This window comes from Penicillium subrubescens (genome assembly GCF_028828155.1).
Source record: "Penicillium subrubescens strain IBT 31985 chromosome Unknown utg000004l_segment0_segment0, whole genome shotgun sequence".
Classification (NCBI taxonomy): domain Eukaryota; kingdom Fungi; phylum Ascomycota; class Eurotiomycetes; order Eurotiales; family Aspergillaceae; genus Penicillium; species Penicillium subrubescens.
The window spans coordinates 2,466,959-2,494,514 of record NW_026643154.1 but is presented as its reverse complement, the minus strand read 5'-3'; the positions used below and the strand labels follow the sequence as shown (position 1 = coordinate 2,494,514).

The window sequence follows — 27,556 nt, the reverse complement described above, 5'->3', positions numbered from 1 at the left end:
GAACGGCGGCGGAAAGGCTTTAGCACCTGTTTTACATAATTCCGTCGAGGCTAATCCCTCGAGGGCGAAGAAGAAATCTCAATCACGTTCAATATTATATCAGTAGCCAGCCGCGACCCAATCCACCAACATCGGAGATCTCACACATCAAAGCGTCGGGGAAGTCCTCTCGTTTCCAATGATCTCGAAGGATCTTTGAAGCACCGATCACGTTTAAACAACTCGTTGAGTCCCAGAGTGCCCGTAATGATTCCATGACGAAAGCCTGTTGGCTCTTTGCCCAGCTCTCTAGCCCTGCAATAAAGGTCGGCCAAAGGAGACACTTGAAAAGTATGGCATCATTCTGTAAAGCTTCGATGAGGCTAAGCAATTGCGAAACTAGCTTCGCGTTATTGGATGTTGGTTGTGTGCTTAGGGCGCTGAGCACCCGTCTTCCATATAGTAGAGTCGCTACTTTGTATGCTTGTGATAACATGCATAGGCTTTTGACTTCCGTTGTAGGAGAAGCTGCTCGTCGCTTAAAGTCTGACGCCCACTCGAGAGAATCAAATCCTTCGGTCAGCTCAAGCATTTCCATGATGTCTCGTAAAATTGAAGAACTTGGAGGGTGCTCTCGTTCCTTGACGTCCGCAATCAAACATCTTTGGTCGGAGAAAAATTGGACTGCTCTCAGAAGAAACCCTGGGCACCCAAGGAAACTCCTGACAACCGACTCTTGATGCTTGGTTCCATCATTCCCGGTAAACGCTTCAGACACTGTCTTGGGATATGAGAGCGCACTTCCAAGAGTTTCAACCCTGTTAAGTGTCAACGACGAACTCCATGAATTTTTCGGATAGCGTACAATAGTAACTGTTCGATTATGAATTGTCTCGTATCTCGCACCGTGTCTCCAGGATCGATGTTCGAACCACGTTCTGGATTGGGATCGACGAAGCACTGGTTGAGCATAAGCAAGCTTCTCGCACCTTGGAGGTGAGAGTTCCAGCCGTCAATCCCGGACTCGAGAAGGTCTAGAAATATGAGAAGAAGAATAGTCGCCATTGTTGTTTCCAATCTCCGGGACCCCGCGTCTAGCAGTGACGAGGACAACGCCTCGATGGTTTGCGTTTTGAACACAAGCGCATCCGTGTTAGCTTTCATAAATCGAGATGGGGCAACCGCATCGGTCGCATCAAATGAGTGGCCTGTATTGGCAAAGTGTCGAGCTGCAAGAGCGACTATGGATTTTTGCAAAGCCAAGTTCTCCATGCCTAACGACAGCAAGTTCCGGAACGGATTTTTGTCACTGTCGAACAAGATATATAAGTTGCATATTCGTTTGTTATCTGTGCCCAATTTTTAGCATACTGAGAAATTTGCCTTTCGTGCCTATCAGTATCGAGACTTACAATAATCGATATAGTACTTTGATAACTGATCCAAATTATGTATACGGGGATCTTCCATTGCAAAGGAGGGGGTATGGAGGATTTGTAGCCGCTTTGCTGAAGTGAGCGAGACTTGATTCCTGCCTGGTCGTGCAGTCCGTGGATTTCCAGATGCCTTAGACGTTTGCTCAAAGATATGACCCCGTAATTTACCTCGAATCGCCACACCTTTGACCCATCTCAGAGGTCTTTTATCATGGCATTCAAGCCCCGCTTTCTCGCATTTTGAGCAAGGAGACCGGGATTGATCGCATTGAATCGTTCGGCTGCGGCATGTCCAGCATGGCCTAAGCATCTAGTAGAGTTCTTGCAGATACTTTGCGCGGGTATGAGTGACTAGATTGCAAGGTGAGAACAGGCTACGAAAAAACTGAAAGATACCTTAGTTACACTGGATGCGACAAGATTGTGACTCAATGACTCTGATCGGAACGGAAGTACAATAGCCCGCTCCTCTTTCTGTATGAAACTAGGTAGTTATGCTTGATCTTCAGATTACAAAGAGGTCTTTAGACCGCCTTTAAGCAATTTGACGCCTTCTGATTAGTTCTCTTATCGGCTCATAGCGTATTAATGTAAAAGCTTGGCGGTAAAAATGGGCTTATTCAACGCTTTGATCTCAGCGGTTTTAAAAGAACTTTGATCTGAATTCACAATTGACAAATGTCAGTTTATCGTGCCTTTAATTGTCAAGCTACTGTCCTCAATGAATTTAAATAAAGATAAGTGTAAACCCCCTTTCATGAGGCAGATGCATCAGCGATTTCGATTCATCCGTTTGACTAGTGATGTTTAACATCGAAGTGTTGGATTTTGGAGCGCCACATGTTGCAACTTCCTATCTCGAGTACAGCTTACCAATTCGACAATAGGTTAGAAATCGGTCTCCGTAATGATCCCGAATGATTTTCTAAGATACTGAAGTTTGCCTCTATAGGTGCGTCATGGATGCATGTCATGAGAGTAGATTTGGGGGTTGCGAAGGGTATCATCGAGGCCCCACATGTCATAACTTCCTAATCAGGTAAGGCTCCACCAGGCTTAGCAAACCATCCGGGGTCCCGAGCAATCTTCGGGGTGGCGAGGGCAGTGTTTACTTACGAATCATGGCAGATAGAATGGGTAACAGCTGGGTAACGGCTCATTCTTTCCTGGGAAGAAGGAAACTTAATCATCTATATCCAACTCCATGATGGAGTGTAGTCATAACGGAGAGCATTATTTAATAACTCCAACCCCTCCCCGTGTATGCTTTTTCTTTTCCAACTCCAGACAGAGACTTATATTCGTTCAGCATTTGAATTCTTTTCATTCCCGCGATTGCTTCCACCACCATGTGCCACGAAGAGATTGCAGCTAATGGCTGGACCAGCATGCCAGTCAACGCTGGTGCCATCTTCGGCGACCGGCCTTTCATCAACCAACCAGGGTCTCTATCTCTCAGTGACATCAAGTTTCCATTCGATGACCCCACGGTCGCAAGAACTCTGAAGTATGCAAAGGAGACCCTGCACCCCAAAACCTTCAATCATTCGATGAGAGTCTACTTCTATGGTATGCTTGCAGATGGCCCGTAGCTCTTTTCATGCTAAGGTCTGTACCTAATCTTTGTCTAGGAATGGCAATCAGCAAGCAGCAGTTCCCTGAGCAAGCTGCTGCTTTAAGCCCAGTGACATGGGCTTTGACATGTCTACTACACGATCTCGGTACGGCTGAGGAAAATCTGACAGCAACCCGAATGTCCTTCGATATCTACGGCGGTATCAAAGCTCTCTATGTTCTCAAGGACTTTGGTGCCAGCACGGATCAGGCCGAAGCAGCTGCCGAGGCAATCATCCGACACCAGGATCTGGGAGTTGATGGAACCATCACGTTCATCGGCCAACTCATTCAGCTGGCTACCATTTACGACAACGTCGGTTCCCATCCCCACGTCAAGGATTTCGGTGAAATCATCCACGAAACCACTCATGCCGCAATCAATGAGGCTTATCCGCGTAACGAGTGGTGTTCACTCTTTGCGAGCATCATTCGTAAAGAGGAGGAAATCAAGCCCTGGTGCCATTCTACCCATATTGTCAACTTCGACAAGGAGATCGAGGCCAACACCCTCATGAAGAAGTGGGAATGAGGGCTGATTATGAGCCAACGGCTACAATGCCCTACGCTCATAGTTCCCGGGAGCGTCCACTCAAATCTAGACTTATTTCTTGGGTTTTAATCTTTGGATATTAGACTGTTATGAATGAATTTGGATAACGAAAAGCTTGACAATCTTCCTATACCCGCTGGGTGATTTATCTACGTCCTCATCGGGCTCCTGCAGCAGCTGTAGTAGACAGCCTGCAGTGAATTCGTACGCTAGATTATTTCAAAGCTTTCCTGCTTTTTCTAGGTTGACTAGAATGGTTTGATTCATGAAAATCTTTCTAATAATATTTTCAGCGTGTTGGTACTTTCAAACGGTCGCGAGGGGCAAAATTGTTTAGTTCGGACGCTGAGATTACAGCTCAGAAGGACAGTATCCAGGTAAGTAACTTGTAGGTCACCACATGGCCTGGGAAGCAGGATATTCCGTAGTACAAATTATCGATTCAAGACTCACAGTAGTAGATCTGAAGGTTCAAGCTTGTCCGAATTAGGCAGTTGAAATAGTTGGGGCTTCATGGTGGAGTTGTGGAAGCTTCCGCACGATCGAAAGGCTCATTCAACTCTTCCATTTCATATTTTTCATTAATCAGCTCTGTCCATTCAGAATTTTATCGAGAATTTATGACCTGCAAACAATTAGGCGGCAACTCGCGCCAATCCTAACATTTGAAGACTCCTCTGGACATAAGGGAATTAGGTCCGGTGCGGCCTAAAGGGTCGTTGATTCGCTCAAAATGGAATAGGAATACACAGTAAATAGTATATTGCTGGGTAACGTTTGACCCTTGATGTCCCATGGGTAAATCATCCAAAACTGGAAAATCTGTCGTAATCCACATCACCTGATAAATTTGCCCTGTATTCATCTCATGTCCCGGTCTCCTCCACCCGGCTTTCTTCATCCTCTCTTGCTTTGACTGAAACACCACCACTACTGCCAACTATAACTATGGGGTTTCAAAGTTATTGTATTGAAAGATACCTCAAGCGCCCACAAAAGGAGATCAGCCCTGGTTCTGAGATTCCGTGTATCACTACACTCGCCAGACTCCCTCCAGAGCTGTTATTGTCAATATCCGACTTCCTTTCACTTGTTGACCTCACTTGCTTGTCCTTATGCAATCACCGCTTCTTTCAGACATTCATGGAAAAATTGAGCCGGCTACATCATTTCTCATACGACGAGAAGTTGAATTCTTAAGCCTATTACAAAGAGATATTCCAGGAGTTCGGGCTTGTGATCTGTGTGATACCCTTCATTGACGACGGATCTGACCGGTTTAGACTCGGTGAACATCCTCGCGAGAGATTTTGCCGCCTCTCGTGTGTCCGAAAGGGCAGGTGCGGTTTGATGTTGATAGAGATTCCCTCTTATCGGTAGATTTCTTGTTCATCCAGCACTGCGCCTTTTGGCTCTTTCCTGTAGCCCGCCTATCCTTGGCAATGTCTTGCGAATAAATTGCCGTTCCAAAAACAACCCCGTCAGCTCTTCCCTGGTTATCTCCAGCCTCCTCTTCTCCAACGAAGCCACACTTTGCTCCGGCTTTTTCGCCCCGCCGCCCTGGCTGGTCTCCTAATTCGGGCTTCTCTTGAAGCTGTGTACCCAAGCTCGGATGCCCTGGTCATCCTTCTCCACATTCACTTGAGTCTTTGCCTCCTGATTCATCCACTAAGCCACGCCCTTCTCACTGGCGAGGATGCCGTCGGCCGGGATACCTGGTCTTGTAATTCTTGTGATAAAGGAGTCGAACAGGTCAGCTTCAACATTGTGGTCCGCCGTTCATGTATGCTAGGTTAGAATATCCTCGGATTCAGACACCAAAGCTCACGTTTCTGAAGCGCTCGAGAAATTTCGGTCGGCTGAGCAAGATCGACAGAATATCGACTGTCCGAATGTGGACTGGAAAGAGGACCAAGAGGGCCCGCAACGAGCTCGTCCAGGATCATTTGTAGATTTATTAGTTAGTATCTGCACGGGTGCACGAGGTTGATTCACAAAAATTCAATATTCTATCAAGTCTTACCAACCAGGGTCATCAAGAGACTGAAGGAAGATTGAAACAAATGTGAGAAGAAGATTTACTAATGGAACTGATAAGAAGTTTCAGTTAGACTTACTCTGGATACTTCAATTTCCCTCTTTTAAAACACCTTTCTAAACATATTTTAAATACATAGTTTTAGAGTTAACTCTCACGTCATCTTTCGAAAAATAATTATAGGATGATTTTGAGGATCAGGCTTTAGTCGAAGATAAGTACACCCGTGCGCTTTTACGGATTTGACTGTGAATTATGCAATATTTATCATAAGGATGGTTCCGAGAGGGCCATTGCCAATTCCCCTACAAAGCTCTGTTCTATACAGACTCGCTGTCTGGCAGGCAATCGAGCTAGTGTAGCGTCGTTATTCCTGTGAAACCCGATTTGATCCGTCACAAGTTTGCAATATGCCAGAGGCGAATTCAGTGCATAATAATCGCGGTAGCTTGAATCTTCTGTTTTACAAATACTGTCCAGCTGCCGGAACATCTTCCTCGTGGTAGAAAAGCCTAGTATATGAACTACTACCGCCCATAGAGCGGAGGATTAGCAATGTGACGTATTGTTAGGGCTGGCGGTTGGCTGTATCTCTCCCAGTTACGTAGAGACCTGCCCTTTGATCTACGACATGCGTTGAATAGTAGTTGTTCTTAAAGGCCTCAGTAGGCGTGGAAGAAACAGGCCAATCTTCGTTTCTCAACCTACTAGCATTGAGAGAAAAAAAAATACTGCCAAGTTACTTGAAGAGAACTTGTTCCTTAAGCACCCGCTTTTATTGTCTGACCGAAGTTCTTAGCGACCGCCTGGGCAACATACTCGCCAACGGTTACGGGGGCACTAAAACTGTCAAGGTCAGTCAAAGGAACTCATATATGAGGTTTGGTTTGCGACATGCTATTTTTTCAGCGGTCCCTGCAGTACAAAATCGCGCCTTGCTTGATTGAAATAAGCAATTGAGTATCGAGACGGCGATATACCCTCGTCTTTGGCCCGCACTCGGTGAAAGTTGGATTTCAAACGGTCATCAGACCACGCCACTTTGAAAAAGTATTTGTGTTAGCTGAGCTCAGGCCAGGTTGGACTTGTCCATTTTCTCCACTTACTGAGCATGTCTCCAATATTGACGACAATGGGACCTGTTTCAGCTGGAAGAGGAGTGAAGACATCGCCGCTTGCAAAACTAGAATGGCTTTCTCGGCCTGGGCAGATTTCAAGTCCGTCTTCTCCATCGCGCTGGAACAAAAGAGTAAGACATCCAACATCAGTGTGACTTCCGGCTCTCCATGTTCCGACAGCTTTTTCGGACGCTGGATAGTGTATTAGTCGGAGTTGAGTCATGCAGTCCGTTTGAGAAGGATCGTTCGCTATCTTAAAATAGTCTCACTCAAACCCAAGTGCAGTGGCGAAGCATGTTACTAGATAATGTCAACAAAGATCTCCTACTAGGAGGGATTTTCACAGATTTACATACAAACCTGGTCCGAAATGCCAGCACATTTGCTCATGAATTCACAGGTCGTATCCTTAAACCCCGGCACATCATCATCACTTGGCCAATCAGAATTTCGTTGGAGCTAAAGCGACTCCTTCTGGTTGTATGTGCCGGTACTGGGACGCAACTGGGCCTAAATAAGGGAGTAAATATCAGATTGCTGTCTCAGTGGTTCAAGAGCTTACCTTATATTCCCATCCGCTGTTGGTTATGGGATCATGGGCAGTCTTGCTCTTTATCTCGGCTGGGAGATCGAAGAATGTTTTAGAAATGGAGAATTGGGCCTCGATTTCTGACTTCGAAATGCCATGATCAACCAAAGTGAAGAAGCCATCATTTTCGGCCGCTTCGATCAGCTTTGCTGTGATTTCATCCCTGCGTTGCTCAAAGTCTGACATATATGAGTTGGGTATGCGGCATGAGGCATGATCGAGATCTCACCTCTGAGCGAAATGACAGGAACCTGTCTTTCGGCCATGATTGTTCTTCGTAGCTTTGTTATTTTGAAGTTTCGTGTTGAATATGCGAGAGAGTCTCTTTCAATGAGTCATCTTTATACCTTGCTGTGACTGGTGCCATCGGCAATGTACCACATCTGCGCATCGCTGACAATACCCGAAGCAAGACCATGGAAAGTAGGGTACGGGGATAAACTTTACTAAAACTGAAGGACTACAGGCTCTCTCTATTCTTCCATGGGCCCAAATCCGAAAAATCGGGGTAGAACGAACTCGAACAGATTAAGCGCCAGATTAAAAATTGCTCGAGAAATATCAAAACAAAATATTTCAATTTTTTCAAGAAGTCGTCGGTGCTAAAACGCTTATCTTGTCCAAGGCCCTAGGTGTCGGTCTGGACTACTCTCACCCGAGCAACCTATAGAACTTATATGGAGGAGAGACTACGAAGTGAGTATCTGGGTAGCTCTCTGAGTAGAATAGACTTGAGGACTATAAATATGATATACGTAGTGGTTCTGGGTGCTGATCTAGAATCCTATTATTTTGCAGTACTTCTCGCAGCTAAAGACCGATCTATACAATACTATCTCGAGCATAGAGTGCTAAGACTATAGGGACTTCCGCACACTTTTCCAAATCTGATTCCCATTACTAGCCACATGGACCGTTCGATTCGTTACGCACTACGTTCGCAGAAAGCCAAAACAAACTGCATTAGGTAGTACTGACCATCTAGTGGATGATTGTTTTTGCCCCGTACGCTCAGCTGGGAAAAATGGGGTCCTGTGATGAATTGACGGGGCACCCAGAGATTCGTTCATTTCTTTTTTCATTTCTTATCATTTTACAAAAAAGAAGATAGTAAAATCCTACTCTTACCACCGAGTTCATTAATCAAGGGAATCATATCATTCATTGCGTTAACCAATTTCTGCCACCAAATTCATGATCACGTTGAACCCAAGTTACAGCTAAAAATGAATTTCACAGTCTCCCTGTCTCTGCATGGCTGTCGAGCAAGAACAGCAAACTGAACCGAGAAAAAAGAAACAAAAATTCTCTGCGACCTAGAACTCCTCCTTTTGTTCAGTCCAACTGAGCCCAGGTAGCCATGACACGCGGTGCTTAGAGAATAATTCCACCATCGGCTTTGCCTGTTCAAGTCCCTGTGGATCGTCCAAGGTTCCCGCGAGGATAACAACCATCCCAGGGAATAACTCGTGTGTCTTGTAAATAGTCGTTCCGCAATCACCACAGAAGTAGACTGTCAGCTTCTTGCCGCTCTCGTGGGTCCCAGTCCAGTTCTTAGCGGAGCCAGCAATGACTTTGAACTTGTCCTCTGGGAGCAGAAGATTGAGTGTGTTAGTACTGCCACTAATCTTGCGGCAGGACAAACAGTAGCATGGTCCCTGGATGTACGTATAAGTCAATGTTGAGACTGGATCCACGTGTTTTAGTTTCTTGCCTTCGTTATAGGGTCCCCATGATACTCGTATTCGAGTTTGTGACATAGACAGGATCCTTTCGGCATTGCGGGTGGTTATCTCTTTGTGGTTTGTAGCTGAAGAATTGATGTAACTGATGTTCTTGTGGACAAGGACAAATTGATTTAAGAGATAAATTGTTCAACTGATGGATACCTCCAGACGGTTGGTACTTTATATAATCCCTTGATCTTCCCCTACCGCTCTTCAAGTCGTGATGCAAGTGGCACTGACAAGTAGTGAAATCATTCTCATTTTGCCGAGCCCAGAGTTTCGGAAGAGAGATCCGCATTCCCCATCTTTACGAATAAACCTCAGGTCGCGAGGAATTACTTTAAATGAGATTTCTTCCCGCAAGTTAAATTGATAGAACCAATAGAAAAATAATAATTACATCCTCAGCGCAATGAGCAGCCTTTCACGTGACTAATGAGTTGGTCGTAGCCCGGTCGAGACCTTTGAGTCTGTGTTCACGTGAATTACGAGTGGTTCAAGCGGTTCGTATAAACGAGGCTAAGCCGATTAGGGCGATTTATGCCTTAATGCCTTACGACCCTTTGGCCAATGAATAATCAAATGCTACAGACCGCCTCACCGTGCGATTCTTCTTTGCGAATAAACTCTGAACTTGAAGATACGAGATTGCTGAAAGACCGTTAGAGACCTTATGGTCAGGAATTTCTCACCGCTGCTCCTAGCGGTGCGGCTGACTTCTCTGAACTCTTTGGTAAAGATTAATTCAGCTTTAGCGATATCCCGTCGGGTTGCGGTGCATTTATTGTTTGATCCTTGTTTTTGAATGCTGATGTGGATAAATTAAGGGAGCTATATAATTGAAATACATTACTTGGCGACAAATCCAAGTCCATGGGCCAAGCCGGCAACTATTTCGTAGAAGGCCCAAGCACCTGGGTCTGGTAGCTCCTGGGTCGACGCCTCCCCGACATATGTTGCCCTACCAAACTTTGCTTTCAGATATCTGGTTTCCTCAGCTCTTTTAGCCGCAACCTTAACTGCTGAAGGAAGGTCATTTGTTCGGGAAAACTCCTCCTCAAATGGAAGTAGCACGTCCATGACTGTCCTGTCTCCTATCCTCGCTCCGGTATGCGACTTCAAAGATGTAACCGCAGATTCAAGTGCAGTAGCGTAGAACTCTGCCGAACTCGGGCTAATCTTGCTCTCGGATGCATTTTTTCTCAAAGATGTCGAGAAAGCAGATAGAAGAACTCCGAAAATTGCTCCAAGCGTGCCGCCCATGTCGTCGACATCCTGCAATATGGAATGAATGACCTCTAGGACATCGCCAGATTCTGTGCAACCCTTGTCGACTCGTTGCAAGATAGATTCGGCTAGGCCCAGGACAGCCTCACCACAGTCACCGTCGCCCATAACCATATCCCACTGAGTCAACCTTGGCTCGGCTGCAATGGCCCTCTCGCACGATGTCCGAATGGCACTTTCAAGGAGCTTAGAGTCAAATTTGATGCTAGGAGAGTCAGCCGTGTGCCCATTCGCTTGGGCATCAAGATGGTCCAAAGTGATTCTTTGCTGTGTAGGAGAAGGACGGATAGTATTGGGCCATGACACAGCGGTCGTGGTACTATCAAATTGGCGAATCAAGGTGGCGACAGGCTCCTTCGATTGCCGAGCTGCGGCTGTGAGGTTGCATAGAGAGATAGAGAAGCCTGGTGCGTTGAGAGATGTCTCAAATGCGCCAAAAAGCGTTCTGCGTGGCTTGATATTCCATCGTGAGCCCAACTGAATTTGGATCTCATCGGCCAAGGCGTGTAATTCGAGAACGGAAAGGCCACCGTAGTTGTTGACCAGTAAGCCAATTTCATCATCTCCCTCAAATTTGACAAAGGCTCGCTCAGCATCAGATTCATCACAAAGGAGTTTGAGACACCGCTCGATAAGTTCTTCGACTGGGGGAGCTGGAGAAATGTGAAGTTGACCGGGTTCATTGTGGATGCCGGCACCAATGACGACCACATCGTCTGAGACAGATGACTGTTGAGCTCTGCCGGGCACATGGCAATGGTCAAGTGCCGAAGCGATGGTGACTGTGTGTGCGTTGACTGCTTGTCCCAGTGCAAGACACTGCTCAAATGAGTAGCCTTCTGCGGCAGCAGCTCCAATGATCTTCATGGCTGTGGTAAATTAGTTATGTGTTTCCTAGAACAGGGAATGAAAGGCTTACTGAAAACATGACCAGGGAGGCCTCTCCGGCCCATATGACTGTTCTTGCTCCTTCCGATCGAAACATCATCGGTGGCATGCAGAATGGCGATGTTCTCGACTAGCCCTTCAGCCTTGGCTCTTTCGGCAGCCAGACCGAAGTGAAGACGATCGCCAGTATAGTTGGTAATCAACAAGATAATTCCTTTCTTGGATGGAGCCATTCGGATGGCAGCCAGAATTTGTTTTGCGCTGGGCGAGGCAAAAATATCACCACATGCCACTGCCGAGAGTAGGCCATCACCGACATAGCCACTCCAGGCAGGTTCGTGTCCCGAGCCGCCTCCACTGATAATGCTCACTTTTGAATCATCGTGGAAGGCATTTGCAACAACTCGCTCTGCAAAGTCCAAAGTCAAGTGATCATTCGCAGACACGAGCGCCCGCAAGGCTCGTGGAACCAAAGAGTTGGCACTCGTGGAAGGGAAATAGTGTTTATCAGACATGATTTAACGACACGCCGAACTTGCCCGCTGAAGATTGTTTGAGGGACTTTGGAGAAGAGGAGGTCTATTCAAATAAGTCAGATTACAATCGAGTTCCGGACTGTGTCTCATATAATAGTCACATCTGACATGATTTCGGCTTGCGGCAACGATAACTTCATCATGGGATCTTCCGAATTCGGTAAATCCGCGAGTTCGAGACGAAGTGGAGATGCATCTATGGATAAGTTGGGGTAAGTGGAATACAGTAAGATCAGGCATTCATTCGAGACTCAGTACTACTGTAGTCTGCACTATGTATCGGCCGGGTAATGAGGCGCAAACTTAGTCGTGAAGAGCTAATCAAAGCTCCCGAACGCTCGGCAAAAATGGCCCAGTTCAACGTTGGTCGGGATCCGCCCCCACGCGGAGGGAAAGAACATCCTCGTCTCGAGGTAATTTAGCCTAACTATCGTCTGTCAAACGCGAGCAGTTGATCGATCTCTGCGTTCCCCAGGTCCCCTCGGTCCACTATTTGTTCTTATACTGTATACACCTTCGCTACGGCTGTCCTGAATTAAACCCCACCTATCGACCCTCCGACCCCATACCTAAAAGTGCATTCCCGGAAAGCCTACTTCTCGGGAGACCGAACATGGCATTACCGTTCGAGTACCTAAATCTCACAGTACAAACACCATCCTACTCGGAAAACCAGGCTGATTTAAATCAGCACACCTGAAGAAATCTTGCCAAGCTGCAGATTATGGAAATCCCCAACTCGTAGGCCTTTACTAGATTTGATATATCGTGGACGTCCCTTATTGCTGGATTCCTCTAGAAAGAGGCTAACTACGGCGGCGGCTGACAAAGTCTTGACTCCTACTTTCCTCGTTCTAATGTGCAAGGTTCGTATCCGTCGCTGGGTTTGTATCTCACATATTATGTTTTGCACGATGGCCACATCATCGTGACTTAAACCCCTCCAACATCGAAAATATCGGAGAAGCTCCCGAGGTATGAAAGGCATGAGTGCTGTCGATAGAAAGACGTCAAAGCGAAACAAAAGTCATTTCGCTTGTGATATTTGTGAATTGGCAAGTAAATTGGCGGTCGCATTCTGTTAAATGGGTGATAGGTATGCCTTGGAAGTCATGCAGGTTGGTACAGCCTCTTCGACTGTGGCAATGAACTTCTATGGCCCGACAAGCGGCTTATCTGAAAGCTACATATGATCTGAGATTAAAGTCGATTAAGGGCCTTTTTTTGCTGTAAGAATCCTAGCATAAAGTTTTCGGCCCTAGGCTTGATATTCGATAAGATGGATTCCGATGGGTTGAAGTCACAGCTCTTCTCGAAACACATCATGAGAATAATATATTCCGAATCGAGACGCTTGTGGGATTTTCATGGATCGCAAAATCAGAATCAGCATATCTCGGAGTTAAATAATTAGTAGGGTACAGTGTTTGCTGAAATTTTATGCATTACGAATGCAAAGGCTCTTGGGGAAGCTCTGGATCGGCCACTTGGCATCCAGAGTAATTGTCCAACTCCAGCATAATTTTCATGATCCGATGGCATCTAACTGTCATGAAGCGACCACCACAGAATCCACGTAAGGCTATTTTGTACACACCCATTCCTCAGCACAGAGTACAGTAATAATAAGCTCTACCGACAAGTCGGGCATCTTCGGCCACCTGCCATAGCTAACTTTATTCTCGGATAAGCTGACTAAACTTAAAACCAGACCCATGATTGGTCGATCTATGGGTTCTTCCCCGTCTTGGTCCACCAGTTCATGCATACTAAAGTCAAACTCGAGGACCTGAAACGAGCCGAGTCTCCTGGAGCGGCCGAAAGGGTCCCCAACTTGCCACATATCCAGGCGTTCAAATTCTAAAGATTGTTCCTTGAAGCTTAGTTCAAAGCATACAGTAAGATGCGCCAACTACCTTTCTATCGCTCTAGGCCACCAGCTTATAGTTTCTAGCTTGCTAATTTCAATATTACTTATGGAAACATGCAATACTGTAGCAATTCGATTCGTACAGGGTAGCTCAACTGTGGAAATCAAAAATATATTGAAAAATCTATGAATATACAAGTTTTCAAAGGCCGCTGGGCTTTACTGTGGGGCTTTGAGCAGGAACCCCCAGCGGTCCCTGTAAAACGGGCTTCAAGCAGTATTCTCCGGGCCAGATACCGGGAAGACCTTCGCCGAGGTAGTCGCCGACTCAAAGCTATTTTCAAGTCTATTTCAAATCTATTGTCTCTATATAAAGCCAGGGGTAAATGACTATTCCAATCTTCAGCTCATACTTTCTGTCTCGACAATTGTCTTACATTCGCTCAAACTCGAAATGACAATGTCGGACACAGTATCATCCCCCGGTAACACCGTGGTGGACCTGGAACTGAACCACAGCCAGAGTGGTTATCTTGCCAATGACTCGGTCTAAAACTTCAGTTGGCACAATCTCTAGGTCAAAGTCAAAGATAGAGCAACCATGGCCCCTCTCTCCATCCTCACGGAGGCAGCTGGCATTGTCAATGCCGGTGAAATGCTCGCCATTATGGGTCCTAGCGGATCAGGCAAGACAACGCTTCTCAATGCGCTCGCCCATAGAGTTGCCGCAGCTGGAGCTATTACCACTGGCGACATATCTGCCAACGGCCAGAAATTGACCCTTCAACTGGTCCGTGATCTATCGGGTTACGTGGAGCAGGGGGACGCTCTGATCGGCAGTCTCACTGTCCGTGAGACTGATTTTTGCTGCTAGACTTTCTCTACCAGTGTAAATATCCCTATCCAAATCAAACGATCAGAGTCTATACTGATAATCTTCAAGTAACGTTTCCAAGCAGGAGGCCTTCCGACGGGTCGACGATTTGATCAACAGCTTTGGCCTCGGGTCCCAGGCGAATACGATTGTTGGAACACCCATTAAAAAGGGATTGAGTGGAGGACAAAAGAAGCGACTGGGAGTTTCGAGCCGTTTGGTCACAAACCCCAAAATTATTTTCTTGGATGAACCAACAAGTGGTCTGGACTCTGCTCTGAGTCTAGAGGTCTGCAGCTGCATCAAAAGCAGTGGACGACGCAACAATGTGAGTAATCATCAAGTACTCGTTCAATAAGAATCCCACTAACCTGACCTAGCTCGTGATGATTGCATCCACCCACCAACCTTCTTCGACAACGTTTCAGCAATTCGATAAGCTCTGCCTTCTATCCGGCGGCAAGACTTGCTACTTTGGTTCCGTCGCAGAGGCAGCTGCGTACTTTGGGCGCATCGGTCACCCCATCCCTGCCGAGACAAACTCAGCTGAATTTTTCCTGGATCTGATCAAGACTGATTTGGATAAGAATGGTGAAATCAAACAGCGCACTGAGCACGTCTGTGAGATGTGAACAAGTCACCCGAACGAGTTCGGCTACACGAGTCTATCCAGAAAGTCTCGGAAGGCGCATCCAAGGACCTGCTCCAATACAAGTCGGAAAAGCCAGGTGTCTGGACAAGACCCTTTCGTGCTGCTACATCGATCCTGGATCAAGTCCTACCGCGACATCATGGCATATGGCATCCGCTTCGCTATGTACTTTGGCTTGGCTGTCCTCATGGGCATGGCCTTCCTGCGATTCAACACGGAACAAAAATACATCAACGCCATACATCAACGTTTTCGTCGTCGCTTTGGCGATGACCGCATTCCTCAACGATCTCTGGATGTGCGTTGACGGATTCTTGGCGCCCATGGATACATTGAATGTGTTTTGGAAATATGTCTTCCATTACATTGATTATCAGGCCTATGTGTTCCAAGGTATGATGATCAACGAGTTCCAGGACCGCGTTTATCAATGCGTGAAGAGCGCAGAGGATACTTATCAGTGCAGTTACCCAAGCGACCTCAAGTCTGTTGGGCAAATTCGAGGAACAGACGTGTTGAAGATGTTCAGCATCGATACTGGACTCGAGGGTACATGTTTTGGTAGCATGATTGGCATTATTGTTGGATACCGGCTGCTTGCCTCCATTGTGTTGGTCATCCGCAAGTAGGCTCTCTCAGACATGTTCGGATATACTCGCGTTTGCTTCTTAACCACTTTCTCTAGACCTATGAATTTAATTTAGTTTTGTATTTGTTAATATATTTGTACATACTTCTCAGAACCTTCTCTTTATCATCATAAACTTGACTTCCTTTGTGGCTAAGAACGAAATTCTCAAGTAAAGTCTAGTTTCTCCAATTTAACGAAAGCAAGATGCTCTGTCTACTATATACAATGCCTCGAGGACTCTGCTTTCAAGCCTGATAGACCAGGAATACGATGCATACTCTCTTTTTCCCTGTCGAGCTTCTTCCTCCAACCTCAGTGTCTCATCTAAGACTACGGTGAGTTTGACTTCTATATTTCTTTTCAAAGAAATCTCCTAAATCGTCATATGAAAAATTATTCGATAATTCCTGCAGGTAGGATGAATAACTTTTGGTCCCCGTGAATCGCCGGTTGAACATCGGGGACCATTTGGAGCACTCAGATACGGTGCTTGGGATCATCGATAGGCCCGACCCAGTGATTAGCATTAGAGAACGCCGGTTCTTACGTTGTGTACCCCGCAGAGATTCATTTGACAAGACAATTGACAAAAAATAGAATGACTGAAGAGGGCAAGTATTTAGAGTAAAGTTTGACCAGCTAATCTGACTTTGGTCAAATAAGGAATGGTATCGTCTGGTTGTGAATGGCTTCCTTCACCTACCGTTTTTGGTCACGGACGCAAGATAGCAACCACACAATGTCGTCACATGTCCGGAAATGTTCTAGTTTGTACTCAAAATAACACTTTGTTGACAAAAACTAGCCCTTTATAGTATACAGGCATATTTGGAAGAGTCTCAATATAAATTATCGATCGTTATTGAAGCTAAACTCTTCCATCAACACCAACCTGACTCTAACTGACAACACACACAAAATGGACTCCCTGTTTCAATCACCCGATATTTTCGCCAAGGCTGATCAGCTCAAAGCACTCAAGAAAAGAAAACATAAAGCTAAGGTCTTACTCGATGAAACTCGCAAGCCATGGAAGGCACATCAGTCTTTTGGGTATACCTTCTGGGTACACGCCTTCACCATGGAGGCGATTCGACTCGAAAGATCCAAACTAGACCGCGAGATTGACGTATGTAGCTTTGAAGAAGACGAAACGGCGTGGGACAGACTGATAAAGCAAAGGCTTATTTGGAGCAGATCAGGGCGCGAGAGCAGTCCCTCAAGATCTACGAAGGGTGTGCTCAAAGAAGACTCGACACATCCTGTACGAGATTACTCACCACTTCTAAGATCGGCTCAACTATGAAGCTCGGCGCAGAACAGTATAAAGTGCAGCGATCTCAGTTCCGGGCCAAGTTTGTTAAAAAGTAAGCCACTGAAGGCATTCTAGGGGGCCGCCATTGGTGCCCGATTATGCACGATTGGCGTAACCCATGTGAGATGACAGTCTTTCATCTTTTCCCCTATATTCGCGGCCAAGCAACTATGAATGGAATCTTCGGAAAATTCAGCTCCAGGGACCTCTTTTCTGCACGAAATGGACTTCTGATTTCGAAACCTGTCGCGGAGTACCTCGATCGCGGCTAAATAGCCGAGATAAAGATCTTGGATTTGTTATGGGAGCTTTTGGGAAGCAGAATCTCCGTGCATTCGACACTGACTTGGGGCCAATTGGACGGTCGGAGCTCCAATTACGTTCTTCGTTTCGGCCTGCCACACGCTATATGTATTTTTACTATTGCGTGCAACTGATCAGAGCAGCATGGCAACGAAATGGCACGGTAAAAGCGAGCGAAACTCTAGGAAATCTTGAGAAAGGCACCAGAATCCCGATCTGGACGACTCCTGGGCACTATATCTCCCAGCCTATGTTGCTTGCAGTGGTGCACGAGCTTGGAGATGAGTATACCTCACTGATGAATGGTGCAAGAGGCTTCCCAATCGGAGACTTCCCCAGGCAATTTGCTGTTGGAAGTCATTGCGAAACAAGTGAAGTGCCATCGGCCGGAAGTGAATTCGGACAGCTCGATTGAGGGTAGTGACCTGGAGTATTATTATACTGACAGCGATAGTGAGGAAAGTGAATCTGATGGCGATGATGATGATTATGACGATGAGAAGTATCAATCTGAGGCGGAATTCAACGATTTGGAGAATGTTGCTCCGTCAGCCGAGGACGTTCCTCGAGAAATCAGTATAAAGAAATGCCTGTGATCTCAAATTCTGATGATGTGCTGGACTATTGTTAGCACCCTTGGGGGAGTTTTTTCAGGGAACCTTTGTTAAACAACGTCTAATCCTAATTGAATGAATACTTTGTATTTTCCATCATTTAAAAACTTCAACTCTCTCACCCCGTACTACTCCGTAGATAATGAAGATTGACTTGATTTGCTGACCATCAGCCCATCGGTGATCGGCCACCCTTCCCAAACAAACAGTGCAAACACAACCCGGATATCCAAAAAAAGATCCCGAATCAGCGACAATTCAACCGGATCCTTGAAATCAATTCCAAAAACAACAACAACCATGTCCACGGCACGATTGTCAACGTTATGGGTGCGGGAACTCCGCAGCTCCCAAAGCCAATGCCTCCAGGTATGTCACCCACCTGTCCCAATCTCGTTTCTCCCCTTCGCCTGCCTAGCAAAAGCATCCCTAACCCGTATACAGCGACAGCTGAATCAGCGCGCATATCTCTCCTCCACGACCTCAGCCCCTATCTGTGGTGGTAGCGGTAGCTGCAATGTTACCGGAAAGTCGCGACTTGCCTCCTCGACATCTTCCCCCGCGCGCTCCTATTCTCAGGGCTCTGCTATCTCCCGTCTCGCGAAGAGCGCCTTGTCTCCTGGCGCATCGGCCGAAACATATATCGCATACGGCATGACCCAGAAGCTGTTCCAGGCATGCTCAAGCCAGGCAGACTATCAAGTGCCGCAGGCATCGCAGAAGGGCGTCGCCGTGCCGACTACCGAGTCCGGCGAGCATCTCGGTACTTCGGAGAGTTGGTGGTATAAAGGTGAGCTAGCGTTGCACTACAATGAGTTTCATACAATTCCCGACAACCAAATAACTAACAATCTCTCCTCCAACGTTCCCCAGAACTCGGCCTAGTCCCCACATTCTCAACCTGGTCACAAATCACCTTCCTCCACATGTACCTCCTAACAGTCCGTCTCCGCGCCCTCCCCAACCGCGAAAGTTTCCAAACCTACTCCCGCCACCTAATCGACCACTTCTCGCACAACGCCGAACACCGCATGGACGACCTCCACGATATCGGCTCCCGCTCCATCCGCAACAAATACCTCAAGGACCTGTTTATTCAATGGCGCGGCATCATCGCCGCCTACGACGAGGGTCTGATTAAGGGTGATGCGGTGCTTGGTGCGGCTGTTTGGAGGAATCTTTGGAAGGCGGAGGCTACGGGCCCGGATGGAAGCGAGTTGGATTGGAGTAAGGTTGCTTGGGTGGTGGCTTATATGAGGCGGGTTACGGCGCAGTTGGCGCGTATGGATGAGGCGGATATTGTTATGGAGTTGAGTGGGGCGAGTGGGCAGGAGTCGAAGATTTTTGGGTTTTCCGAGTTGGATCGGAAGATTGTTGAGGCCTCGAAGTGAATAGGGTGAAGGGGATGATGGGGTGGAATGGGGGTTATAGAAAAGTGGGTTGTTGGCGTTGGGACTTCTCCATTCTTTTTTCTTCATATTGTGTTAATAACAGGAATGGGGAGACCCGTTCGTTTACGAGATTAATCCGTCATGTACAATATTTGAATAGACGAGGCTGCATTCATTGAAAATTGATGTATCAAAGAACAGAACACAATTCTTTCATTTTGATTTCCTTGCTAGCTCTCCATTATATCTCGAGTCTACTTCTTACCAAACAAATCCTTCTCAACCATACCCCGGCAAATCGGGTGATAAAAGTCCTTATACTTCTCAAACGTCTCCAGGGCAACAGGACGATTAATCTTCTGCAAGTTGCGGAACAAAGGTCGCACAAACTTCATCCGACCAATACGACCTAATAACTCGGTAGTCGGCTCAATAACACTCTCATCACCGGCCTTCATACCAACCTGCAGATACAAATTGGCCACCTCGATGTTCGTGCTCTTGGACAAACTGTAGACCTCACCCATCAGCTTGGACAGCTCGGGGGTCAGAGGCTTCTCCCACAGCAGGATCTGCTCCAGGAAGACCAGGATTTGGTTCGCGGCCAGACCCTCGAGATCGCTGGGCGCGGGCTTGAAGGAGGAGTCGGGCAGGAACTCCCATTTCTTGGCGAGTGTGTAGACAACGTCGACCATGGAGGTGTCGAAAACCGGCTTGGGGGGTAGACCCGGGGCGTAGAACCACTTGTCCCAGTCTAGCTCGTTCAGGAGCTTGGAGGCCTCGGCGTCGGATTGGAAGAAGTCCAAGATGGTGGCCTTGAACTCGTACGAGTCGAGAGACTTGCACTTGAAGGTTGTGAAGTACTAGGGGATAGATTTAGCAATCAGATATAAGGTAAGTGGCTGATGCAGATGCAGGGTACGTACGTGAGGAATGAACTTGTCAAACTTGGGCTTGCCCACGAGGTTCTCAATGTGGAACAGGAAGTTGAAGCCCTTCTCGTAGGGGATGCTGGAGAAAGCATCATCGGGGTCCTTGCCCTTCAAGTCGGTGATGAGCTTTGTGAACTCGTGGTCCTCGCCAAAGTGCTCCACAGAGTCCTTCAGCGCCTTCCATCCGATGATGGCGGAGAAGTGGCGGTAAGCCTCGCCGTGACTAGAAAAGTTAGGATTAATCAAGAAAGGGTGTTGATCAGAGATACATACACGGCAGCAAGAATCTATGCGTGAATTGGTCAGTATAGTCAAGAAGTGGGCACGGGGTACAAGGGGGTTACATACTCGGCGCTCCAGGTAAACGGTCCAACCCTCGTTCAGCCAGAAGTGCTCCCAGGAGCAGTTGGTCACCAGGTTGCCGCTCCAGCTGTGGGCCAGCTCGTGGGCAATAACATCGATATTCTCGCGGTCCTTGGAGATAATACTAGGAGTGGCAAAAGTGAAAATAGGGTTCTCCATGCCACCGTAGGGGAAGCTAGGAGGCAGAATCAGAACATTATATTCGCCCCAGACGTAAGGGTAGACGATTTTCTGCACAATTTTAGCTTCAAAGATTCGGCCTCTAAGGGGTGACTAATACTACTAGGTGGGACATACCTCGATCGTGTTGATAAAGTTCTCAGTGTCGTTCTCGAGCTCCCACTTGCACTCATCCAGCTTATCCGGGCTGGTGGCAACCACACTACGAGGGCCAATAGGTGCCTCAGCGACATCGCTGGAAAGTACAAGGTCAATTGAAATTCATTCCAGGATCATTGAAGACGGAAGAGGTGGCTTTCTTACCCAGATGCGATGGCAAACAGATAGCTGGGAATTGGGACCGACTGGTGGAAGCGGTACAGCTTGTTTCCAGTCTGGGAGGTCATGGAAGACTGCCGGATGGGCAGACCACTGGTCATGACTGGGAGCGGCGAGGTGATGTTGAAGTCAAAGGTGCTCTTGACATCGGGGGTATCCTGGCAAGGGAAGATAGATCGGGCGTGGATAGCCTGGCATTGCGAGACTGAGGGAGAATTTCAAATCAGACCCGAGATACCGTGGTTTAATCATACAAGAAGGGTATATATGGACACCACCTACACATATACGGATGCTTCTTGTTAGAGGTCTGAGCCGGGGTGAGCCACTGCAGAGCCGTGCACTTGTCGGTGGTTTTCACGGCAATCTACCCAATTAGCAATGTGCTGAACTCAGTTGACCCGAATTTATACATACATCGACCTCGACGGTACCATTGAGCTCGACCGGCTTCTCCAGGACGATCTTCAGCGGGGTGCCGTAAGGAGCGACGGCCGGCAACCACTCCCATTGGGAGAGCTGGCCATCGACCTTGATGTCACCAATGTCCAGATAGCTGGTGTCGAGGATGATCTCCTTGGATTGAGCCTCGGTGGTAGACTTGAACTTGTGGACGACATTGCCGACCAGCTTCTTCTGATCAAAGAGGATGTCAAAGTTGGCGGTGACGTGGGTGGAGCGCCAGTTGTTGTAGTTGCTCAGCGTGTTAGGATCACGCGGGGTGGTGGAAGCTACGGCCATACTGGATAAGACGCGGGGACGAAACAGAAAGGAACCGAGATGAAGCTTGGAAGACGAGTAGAGACGTCCGAGCGGGCGGAAGAAGGTGGAGTTATTCATGCGGTGGTGGTTGCGTGTTGATGGAATTATTCCAAAGGGGTTTTTTCTTTTTTTTTCTTTTCCCTTCCTTTGGGATCCGGTGCTAAGCGGGAGGGACAGTTGAACTTCGTAGAAGTAGGGTTACATAGACAACAAGAGAGATCAAAAGGAAGCTTTCTTATGTATCGCCTGTATGCGATATGTGATATAATATTACTTATTTTATACATAAGACAAGAGTCTAGCTAGTAGCTCCCTATGGTGGTTTCGGATCTTTGATAACTCTAAAACCTTCGTGGTCTGGGCTTTAGATGTATAACATCAGCCTAACGTTAATCATTTGATGAGAGTCATAACGTCTCTTTCTTTGCAGAAGATCTACAAGAATTCTAACCTCTGCTAGTCTCATCCAAGACCATTGAATAAATCCCTAATCCCAAATCCCTTGTATTTTCTACGACCCGCTAGGGAGAACAGAAACCAGAGAAGAAAAAAACCAGCAGCCGACCACCCCCTTTTCAATGACCCGCCCTGTTTTCCATAGTAAAAAAGCAGAAGAAAAAACATCTAGAAAGTTGATCTTCTTCTTCAGCTGCGCCTTTTGTACTTTTTTTGCTTTTTTACTAATCTGCCTCTCCTCGTTCTCCCACTTATTCTTTCTTCTCACCCCTCTTCTTGGATCATTATCATCTTCTTCTTCTCCTATTATTCTTTCCCCCCGCAATCGACCAGTTTTGCTCTCTGCCACTCACACACGGACCACCCCTGAACCAACAACCAACAACCAACAACCAACAACCAACAACCAACCACCCAAACGGACCCAATTTGGATCCAAGCGCGGGACCGCGGCCCCCCCTGACTCTTCTCTCTTCCTCGTTATACACATCACACACACACACACACACCACTCACCTATACAGTTGCGACAAAGAAGGAGTCAGTCTCGCCCCCGACCGCGGCTCTCCTTATCTCCTTTTCTCCGTCCTGCGCCGTCGAGTGCGGATCCTCCTATCACTTTCCAATTGTGCGACATGTGTTGCCTGCCTGCGACCACCTTGCGATAGACACCTCCGACCAAGTGATGTATAGGAGAAGCCTATCTCTGACCAAGTAACAAGTGAATCCGCCGTGGCCGAATCCAAGAACGAACCCATCGAAGAATGATCGAGTCCATTTCACATATACTGCAATCAACCGATCCATTTGCCCGCCTGATTCCCTCCGAGTTGTCCAAGATCACCGCTTCACACTCCCCGCTACTGTTGTGACCATCTACGTTTCCTCCAATGCCAGGCTTCGGCCTATAAACCGACTATAATTCCCTGAATCTCATCTGCTCCGCCCACCTCGAAAATGCTACACCGCTCGACCCTGGAAGATGAACCGCGATCGTTCCACCCCAGACGTCCCTCCGGCCCTATCACAGAGCCCCCGTCTGGCCACCTCCCCCATCGTCCAGACTCGCGCACCTCACGGCCAGCCTCGCGGAATAGACTAGGGAACCCGTCCAATGCAGGTACACCCGCGGGATTGGGCATGGTGTCGGAGAACGGGCCGGATCGACCGGCCATGTTGGCGCCAACAAGTCCCATTAAAGAAGGATTGGGAAGTCTGAACCGCTGGTCGCAGTCCACTGCATCCAGCAGGAGTCCCTCAGAATACAATGGCCACCGTCGCGGTAGCTCCAAGATGTCCATCTCGAACCACAGTCCACACCATGCCCCGGGGCTGAGTGAATTGCCCGAATTGAGCCTCCCAGAGCTAAGAGCATCCGAGATGTTTGCGACCGACCCAACCACCGCCCATCTCGATCTCTCCTTCACAGCGTCCAGCCATATCTTCCAGAACTCTTCCGGCAATGACCCTCGAGATTTGGGCAATCTGCCATCCTATCAAGAACCGACCGTAATGCGCACGAGTGATGGCGCGACATCTGCAGATGGGGAAGGGGACGGAGAGAATCGACAACATGGACAAACACAGAAAGCAATGCTATCCAAAGCCCTACAAAAGGCGAATACGGCTGTGCTTCTAGACAATGCTGCAAATTTCGAAGGCGCCATGGAGGCTTATACGGACGCCTGCCAGCTGCTGCAATTGGTGATGCTGCGGAGTAATGGAGGCGATGAGGAGAAGCTCAAACTCCAAGAAATCGTAGGTTTACCAACCTTCATCAGTGATATCTTTGTTTGGTGAAAGACCGCGGTCCAGGCTAACTCCCTTTCTAGCGCGATACATATATGATCCGAATTACCGAACTACAGCGCATGGATTTCCCCATGCCAGATGATGATGGCAAAGCGCTTCCCGAGCGTCCGTTGAGTCAAGAGTCCTACGGCGAGCTTCTGCATGCCCCGCCTCTCGATGACTTCCACATCGACAGCCAACACAGCTCCGCCCATTCCAGCCTAGGTCTTCAACCGGCCTTTGAAGATTCAAGGTCTCTGCCTGCCGAGGCGATCCCTCCCCGCCGTCAATCGCTGCGACCAACTGCGCAATCAGGCAGAACGACTCCTGCCGGCCTCGGGAACAATCTGGCTGCATATAATGGACAATTCCTCGAACCCACGGCGGTGCAAGAGACCAACGAGTCAACCTCTTGGCTGGACACGATTGACGAGTCCGGCGCGTCCTCTCCATCATCTGCAAACTCCAAGGCTTCGTCGGTGTACCTGCGCCGGCGGACCAGTCGTCGTCTTAGCACTGATACCGAAGCCGAATTCGATGCAGCATTGGACGCCGCGGTGGAGGCTGCATATGACGAGGGCCTCGAACCTGTGATGGAATATAAGGAAGAAGAGAGCGATGACATCGTAGCTAATGCGCGCAGAAATATTGAGCTGGCGAAGCAACGAGTACGAGAAGCTGAATTGGAGGCCGAGGCCGCCATGAACCGTGGTCGCGAGTTCCGCCATATTCAGGAACAACCCATGATGGACAATGCCGTCGGCCGAAATTCAGAGTACCTGGATGAGGAGGCCGAGGAAGAAGAGCGTCTGCTAGAGGAGATGACCAAGGGCTACGTAATGGATGATTTTGAGTTTGGCATTCAATCCAAGTCTGCCTTGCCTCGAGAGTCGGACTCTAGCAATATGTCTGGACGGACCTGGGAAAGCTCGGCGGCATCAAACGTCACTGGCACTGGCGGTGCGACGTTGTCCACGCTTACAGAGGATGATGATAATATCCTACCTCCCAACTTGACGGACAGAAACCTATTGCCATCCTCTCCACCTACGGCGGCACTGCCTCCTATCCCTGTTTCGTCTGATTTCCCCAGTCTTCCACCTCACCGAGAATCGTTGTCGGGACCTCCTCCGCTGCCTCCTACGGGACCTCCCCCTGTTCCTGGGGTACGGGCTCGAAGACTATCGGGGCAGACTTCAAGTGAACTAAAGATCGAGACAAACACACGTCCTCGTGGAGATTCAACCATCTCGAACGTCGATCCCCTCACAATTCCCTCAACGAGCCTACCCCCACCGCCTATCCCCAAGGATGAACCTACGCCAGACCCTCCTAGGTCTTCAACGCCCAGCTTCCGTGCCAATCTGCATCCATCAAAACGCAACCCTTCCGTTGGCTCTGTCGTGGACATCAACCTAGCCAAGGCTCGCACTCATGAAGATGATGAGCCTGGACTTCCCCCTCTCCCTGCCTCTGCACGCCCAATAGGCAAAGTCCCCTCTGCTCCAGATGGCCTCGACAGGGTCCATACCAATTCCAAATCCTTCCGCAGTCGCAACGTCTCTGTTCCTATTCCGGACACCGCTCCTGGTTCTCCAACCACCCCATGGAGTGGTTCATTCCCATCTTTGGATACCCAGAAGGCCTCAATGATACCGAGTGTTCCCGTTCTGCCTACCCCAACGGCTGCACACTTCACGCAAAATGGTCTTCCCACTGGTGGTCTCAACCTCTTCGACTGCAATATTCACTCTCCTACTGCTCTGGGGCGCCCGAACTCGCTCGTGAGCAATGCCCCGCTCCCGCTAGAACCTTGTCCGGAGTCCTTCCTCCTCCGTCCGTTCTGGCTCATGCGATGCCTATATCAAACAATCTCTCATCCCCAGGGCGGTTACTTGTCTGCCAAACTCTTCATCCCCCGTGACGTCTGGCGTGTGAAGAATGTCAAGATCAAGGCTGTAGAGGACAAAGTGTCCAACTGCGATCTCCTGACAGCGGCTCTCCTCAAGCTGGCCCAGGTAGATATGTACGACGCGGATGCCGTGCTAGAAGAAATGCAATCATTCGAGAGCGTCCTGGATCAGGTCCAAATTGCATTGTCGAAAAAGCTAGGCAACGAAGTTGGCGTTCACACCGCCATTCCTTTGTTCAAGCCTAATGCCTCTTTCGATGATTCTGCTCACTCCGAGCCGCCCTCCTCCAGAACTTCCGGTACTTCCAATAAGTCGTACCGGCCGACGTGGAAACGTCTGCGATCCAAGACCTCGGGTATTGGCACTACCACCCCGACGGTCTCGACTCCTCGCGATAGCAACAAGGAGCACTTGACTTTGAACTCGGTTCCCATGACGGCGGCACCTGTTAGCCAGGCCCGGCGTAGTGTGACGTCGCTGGACTTTCAAGGACCGAACTCCCATTATATGGGCGCATTGGCGCGTCTTTTTGATGCCGCTCAAATACTCGGTATGTGCCCATTCACAATCGGTTTTCAATCCCAGCTTCCTCACTAACAAAATTCAGATCAAATCGCCCAGCAAGTCGAGGACCCCGGGCTCAAGCACTCCTCTCCGACCCACGTAGGCCTGGAGCTAAGCACGCGACACGCAGCCGAGTTCTTCGGCTTCTACATATGTCGCTTCGCTCTAGCTGATGTAGGTCTCATGCTTGACAAGTTCATCAAGCGCGGCAGTGAGTGGGTGTTGATCTAGTCCGTCATGCTATGTTGTGTTATGCGCCTCTTATACCGGAGAATGATCCGTGCCTCCCTCCCAATCCACCACCCTCTTCATACACTCATACTCATCCCTTGTCTATGTCCGTCCGCAAAGGATCAGGCTTTCGTCCAACCCCCGAATGCCTGATCTATCCATCCTTCGCCCCGATTTTTACCTGCCCATATTACTTTTGACGTCTATATACTACATTGACTACCCGCCATGTCTTTAAGATACCATGATTGATTCGCCTCGTTGAGATATGATTTGAAGAACATAATTGCCATTGTGATGGGACTGACTGAATTGTACTTACCTAAACCATGGTTGTTTCTGTCTTTTTTTTCTCTATATGCCTCGCTTTCCGACTCTGCTAGTGCTACTCTCCTCATCTCTCATCCTAAATCTCGATCCTAACACCCCATGGATGGGATTACATCCCCTTTTCACCATTCAGCTACGACTGCCCTTGATTGTGATCCCATTCAATTCTTTTCTTTCATATGAACATTGGATAGAATATATACATCATGAGAGAAATATAAGTTGATCATAAGCCCATTCATAAATGCTTAGTGTAAAACCAAACACCACCACATCCCATCCATCCATTAACCTTTTTAGC

The 27,556-nt window shown here is 48.1% G+C and overlaps 13 protein-coding genes across 13 annotated transcripts; 7 read left to right on the top strand and 6 right to left on the bottom strand.

The window, feature by feature from the left end:
• Positions 1–4: 4 nt before the first annotated feature.
• On the bottom strand, positions 5–1,801 carry N7473_005969 (Zn(II)2Cys6 transcription factor). The gene is made up of 3 exons (XM_057151909.1): positions 1,392–1,801; positions 845–1,328; positions 5–797 (listed from the first exon to the last, which is right to left on the bottom strand). Exons 1-3 carry the CDS (start codon positions 1,723–1,725, stop codon positions 95–97), a joined length of 1,521 nt encoding a protein of 506 aa, XP_057009714.1. The 5' UTR covers positions 1,726–1,801; the 3' UTR covers positions 5–94.
• A 963-nt stretch (positions 1,802–2,764) lies between these two features.
• N7473_005968 (uncharacterized protein) lies at positions 2,765–3,561 on the top strand (the record flags this gene model as incomplete). Its single annotated transcript, XM_057151908.1, has 2 exons — positions 2,765–2,984; positions 3,047–3,561. The coding sequence occupies 2 exons, from the start codon at positions 2,765–2,767 to the stop codon at positions 3,559–3,561; spliced, it is 735 nt and encodes a 244-aa protein (XP_057009713.1).
• Positions 3,562–6,517: 2,956 nt separating this feature from the next.
• On the bottom strand, positions 6,518–6,961 carry N7473_005967 (uncharacterized protein; the record flags this gene model as incomplete). The annotated part of the gene is made up of 2 exons (XM_057151907.1): positions 6,518–6,660; positions 6,727–6,961. 2 exons carry the CDS (start codon positions 6,959–6,961, stop codon positions 6,518–6,520), a joined length of 378 nt encoding a protein of 125 aa, XP_057009712.1.
• Positions 6,962–7,197: 236 nt separating this feature from the next.
• On the bottom strand, positions 7,198–7,593 carry N7473_005966 (2-oxoglutarate and iron-dependent oxygenase domain-containing protein; the record flags this gene model as incomplete). Its single annotated transcript, XM_057151906.1, has 3 exons — positions 7,198–7,248; positions 7,301–7,506; positions 7,557–7,593. The coding sequence occupies 3 exons, from the start codon at positions 7,591–7,593 to the stop codon at positions 7,198–7,200; spliced, it is 294 nt and encodes a 97-aa protein (XP_057009711.1).
• A 1,050-nt stretch (positions 7,594–8,643) lies between these two features.
• On the bottom strand, positions 8,644–9,087 carry N7473_005965 (GFA family protein; the record flags this gene model as incomplete). The annotated part of the gene is made up of 1 exon (XM_057151905.1): positions 8,644–9,087. The coding sequence occupies one exon, from the start codon at positions 9,085–9,087 to the stop codon at positions 8,644–8,646; it is 444 nt and encodes a 147-aa protein (XP_057009710.1).
• Positions 9,088–9,903: 816 nt separating this feature from the next.
• On the bottom strand, positions 9,904–11,744 carry N7473_005964 (uncharacterized protein; the record flags this gene model as incomplete). Its single annotated transcript, XM_057151904.1, has 2 exons — positions 9,904–11,210; positions 11,261–11,744. The coding sequence occupies 2 exons, from the start codon at positions 11,742–11,744 to the stop codon at positions 9,904–9,906; spliced, it is 1,791 nt and encodes a 596-aa protein (XP_057009709.1).
• Positions 11,745–14,236: 2,492 nt separating this feature from the next.
• On the top strand, positions 14,237–15,141 carry N7473_005963 (uncharacterized protein; the record flags this gene model as incomplete). The annotated part of the gene is made up of 3 exons (XM_057151903.1): positions 14,237–14,482; positions 14,595–14,837; positions 14,890–15,141. 3 exons carry the CDS (start codon positions 14,237–14,239, stop codon positions 15,139–15,141), a joined length of 741 nt encoding a protein of 246 aa, XP_057009708.1.
• Positions 15,142–15,430: 289 nt separating this feature from the next.
• N7473_005962 (ATP-binding cassette sub-family G member 5) lies at positions 15,431–15,790 on the top strand (the record flags this gene model as incomplete). Its single annotated transcript, XM_057151902.1, has 1 exon — positions 15,431–15,790. The coding sequence occupies one exon, from the start codon at positions 15,431–15,433 to the stop codon at positions 15,788–15,790; it is 360 nt and encodes a 119-aa protein (XP_057009707.1).
• A 921-nt stretch (positions 15,791–16,711) lies between these two features.
• On the top strand, positions 16,712–17,163 carry N7473_005961 (uncharacterized protein; the record flags this gene model as incomplete). The annotated part of the gene is made up of 2 exons (XM_057151901.1): positions 16,712–16,921; positions 16,960–17,163. 2 exons carry the CDS (start codon positions 16,712–16,714, stop codon positions 17,161–17,163), a joined length of 414 nt encoding a protein of 137 aa, XP_057009706.1.
• Positions 17,164–17,712: 549 nt separating this feature from the next.
• Positions 17,713–18,006, top strand: N7473_005960 (uncharacterized protein; the record flags this gene model as incomplete). The annotated part of the gene is made up of 1 exon (XM_057151900.1): positions 17,713–18,006. One exon carries the CDS (start codon positions 17,713–17,715, stop codon positions 18,004–18,006), a length of 294 nt encoding a protein of 97 aa, XP_057009705.1.
• Positions 18,007–18,324: 318 nt separating this feature from the next.
• N7473_005959 (uncharacterized protein) lies at positions 18,325–19,415 on the top strand (the record flags this gene model as incomplete). Its single annotated transcript, XM_057151899.1, has 3 exons — positions 18,325–18,393; positions 18,469–18,814; positions 18,898–19,415. The coding sequence occupies 3 exons, from the start codon at positions 18,325–18,327 to the stop codon at positions 19,413–19,415; spliced, it is 933 nt and encodes a 310-aa protein (XP_057009704.1).
• Positions 19,416–19,669: 254 nt separating this feature from the next.
• N7473_005958 (bifunctional aminopeptidase/epoxide hydrolase) lies at positions 19,670–22,048 on the bottom strand (the record flags this gene model as incomplete). Its single annotated transcript, XM_057151898.1, has 8 exons — positions 19,670–20,278; positions 20,342–20,570; positions 20,621–20,634; positions 20,696–20,941; positions 21,008–21,125; positions 21,194–21,413; positions 21,491–21,575; positions 21,626–22,048. The coding sequence occupies 8 exons, from the start codon at positions 22,046–22,048 to the stop codon at positions 19,670–19,672; spliced, it is 1,944 nt and encodes a 647-aa protein (XP_057009703.1).
• A 1,335-nt stretch (positions 22,049–23,383) lies between these two features.
• Positions 23,384–27,466, top strand: N7473_005957 (uncharacterized protein; the record flags this gene model as incomplete). The annotated part of the gene is made up of 3 exons (XM_057151897.1): positions 23,384–24,184; positions 24,259–26,680; positions 26,738–27,466. 3 exons carry the CDS (start codon positions 23,384–23,386, stop codon positions 26,923–26,925), a joined length of 3,411 nt encoding a protein of 1,136 aa, XP_057009702.1. The 3' UTR covers positions 26,926–27,466.
• Between the last annotated feature and the right edge of the window lie 90 nt (positions 27,467–27,556).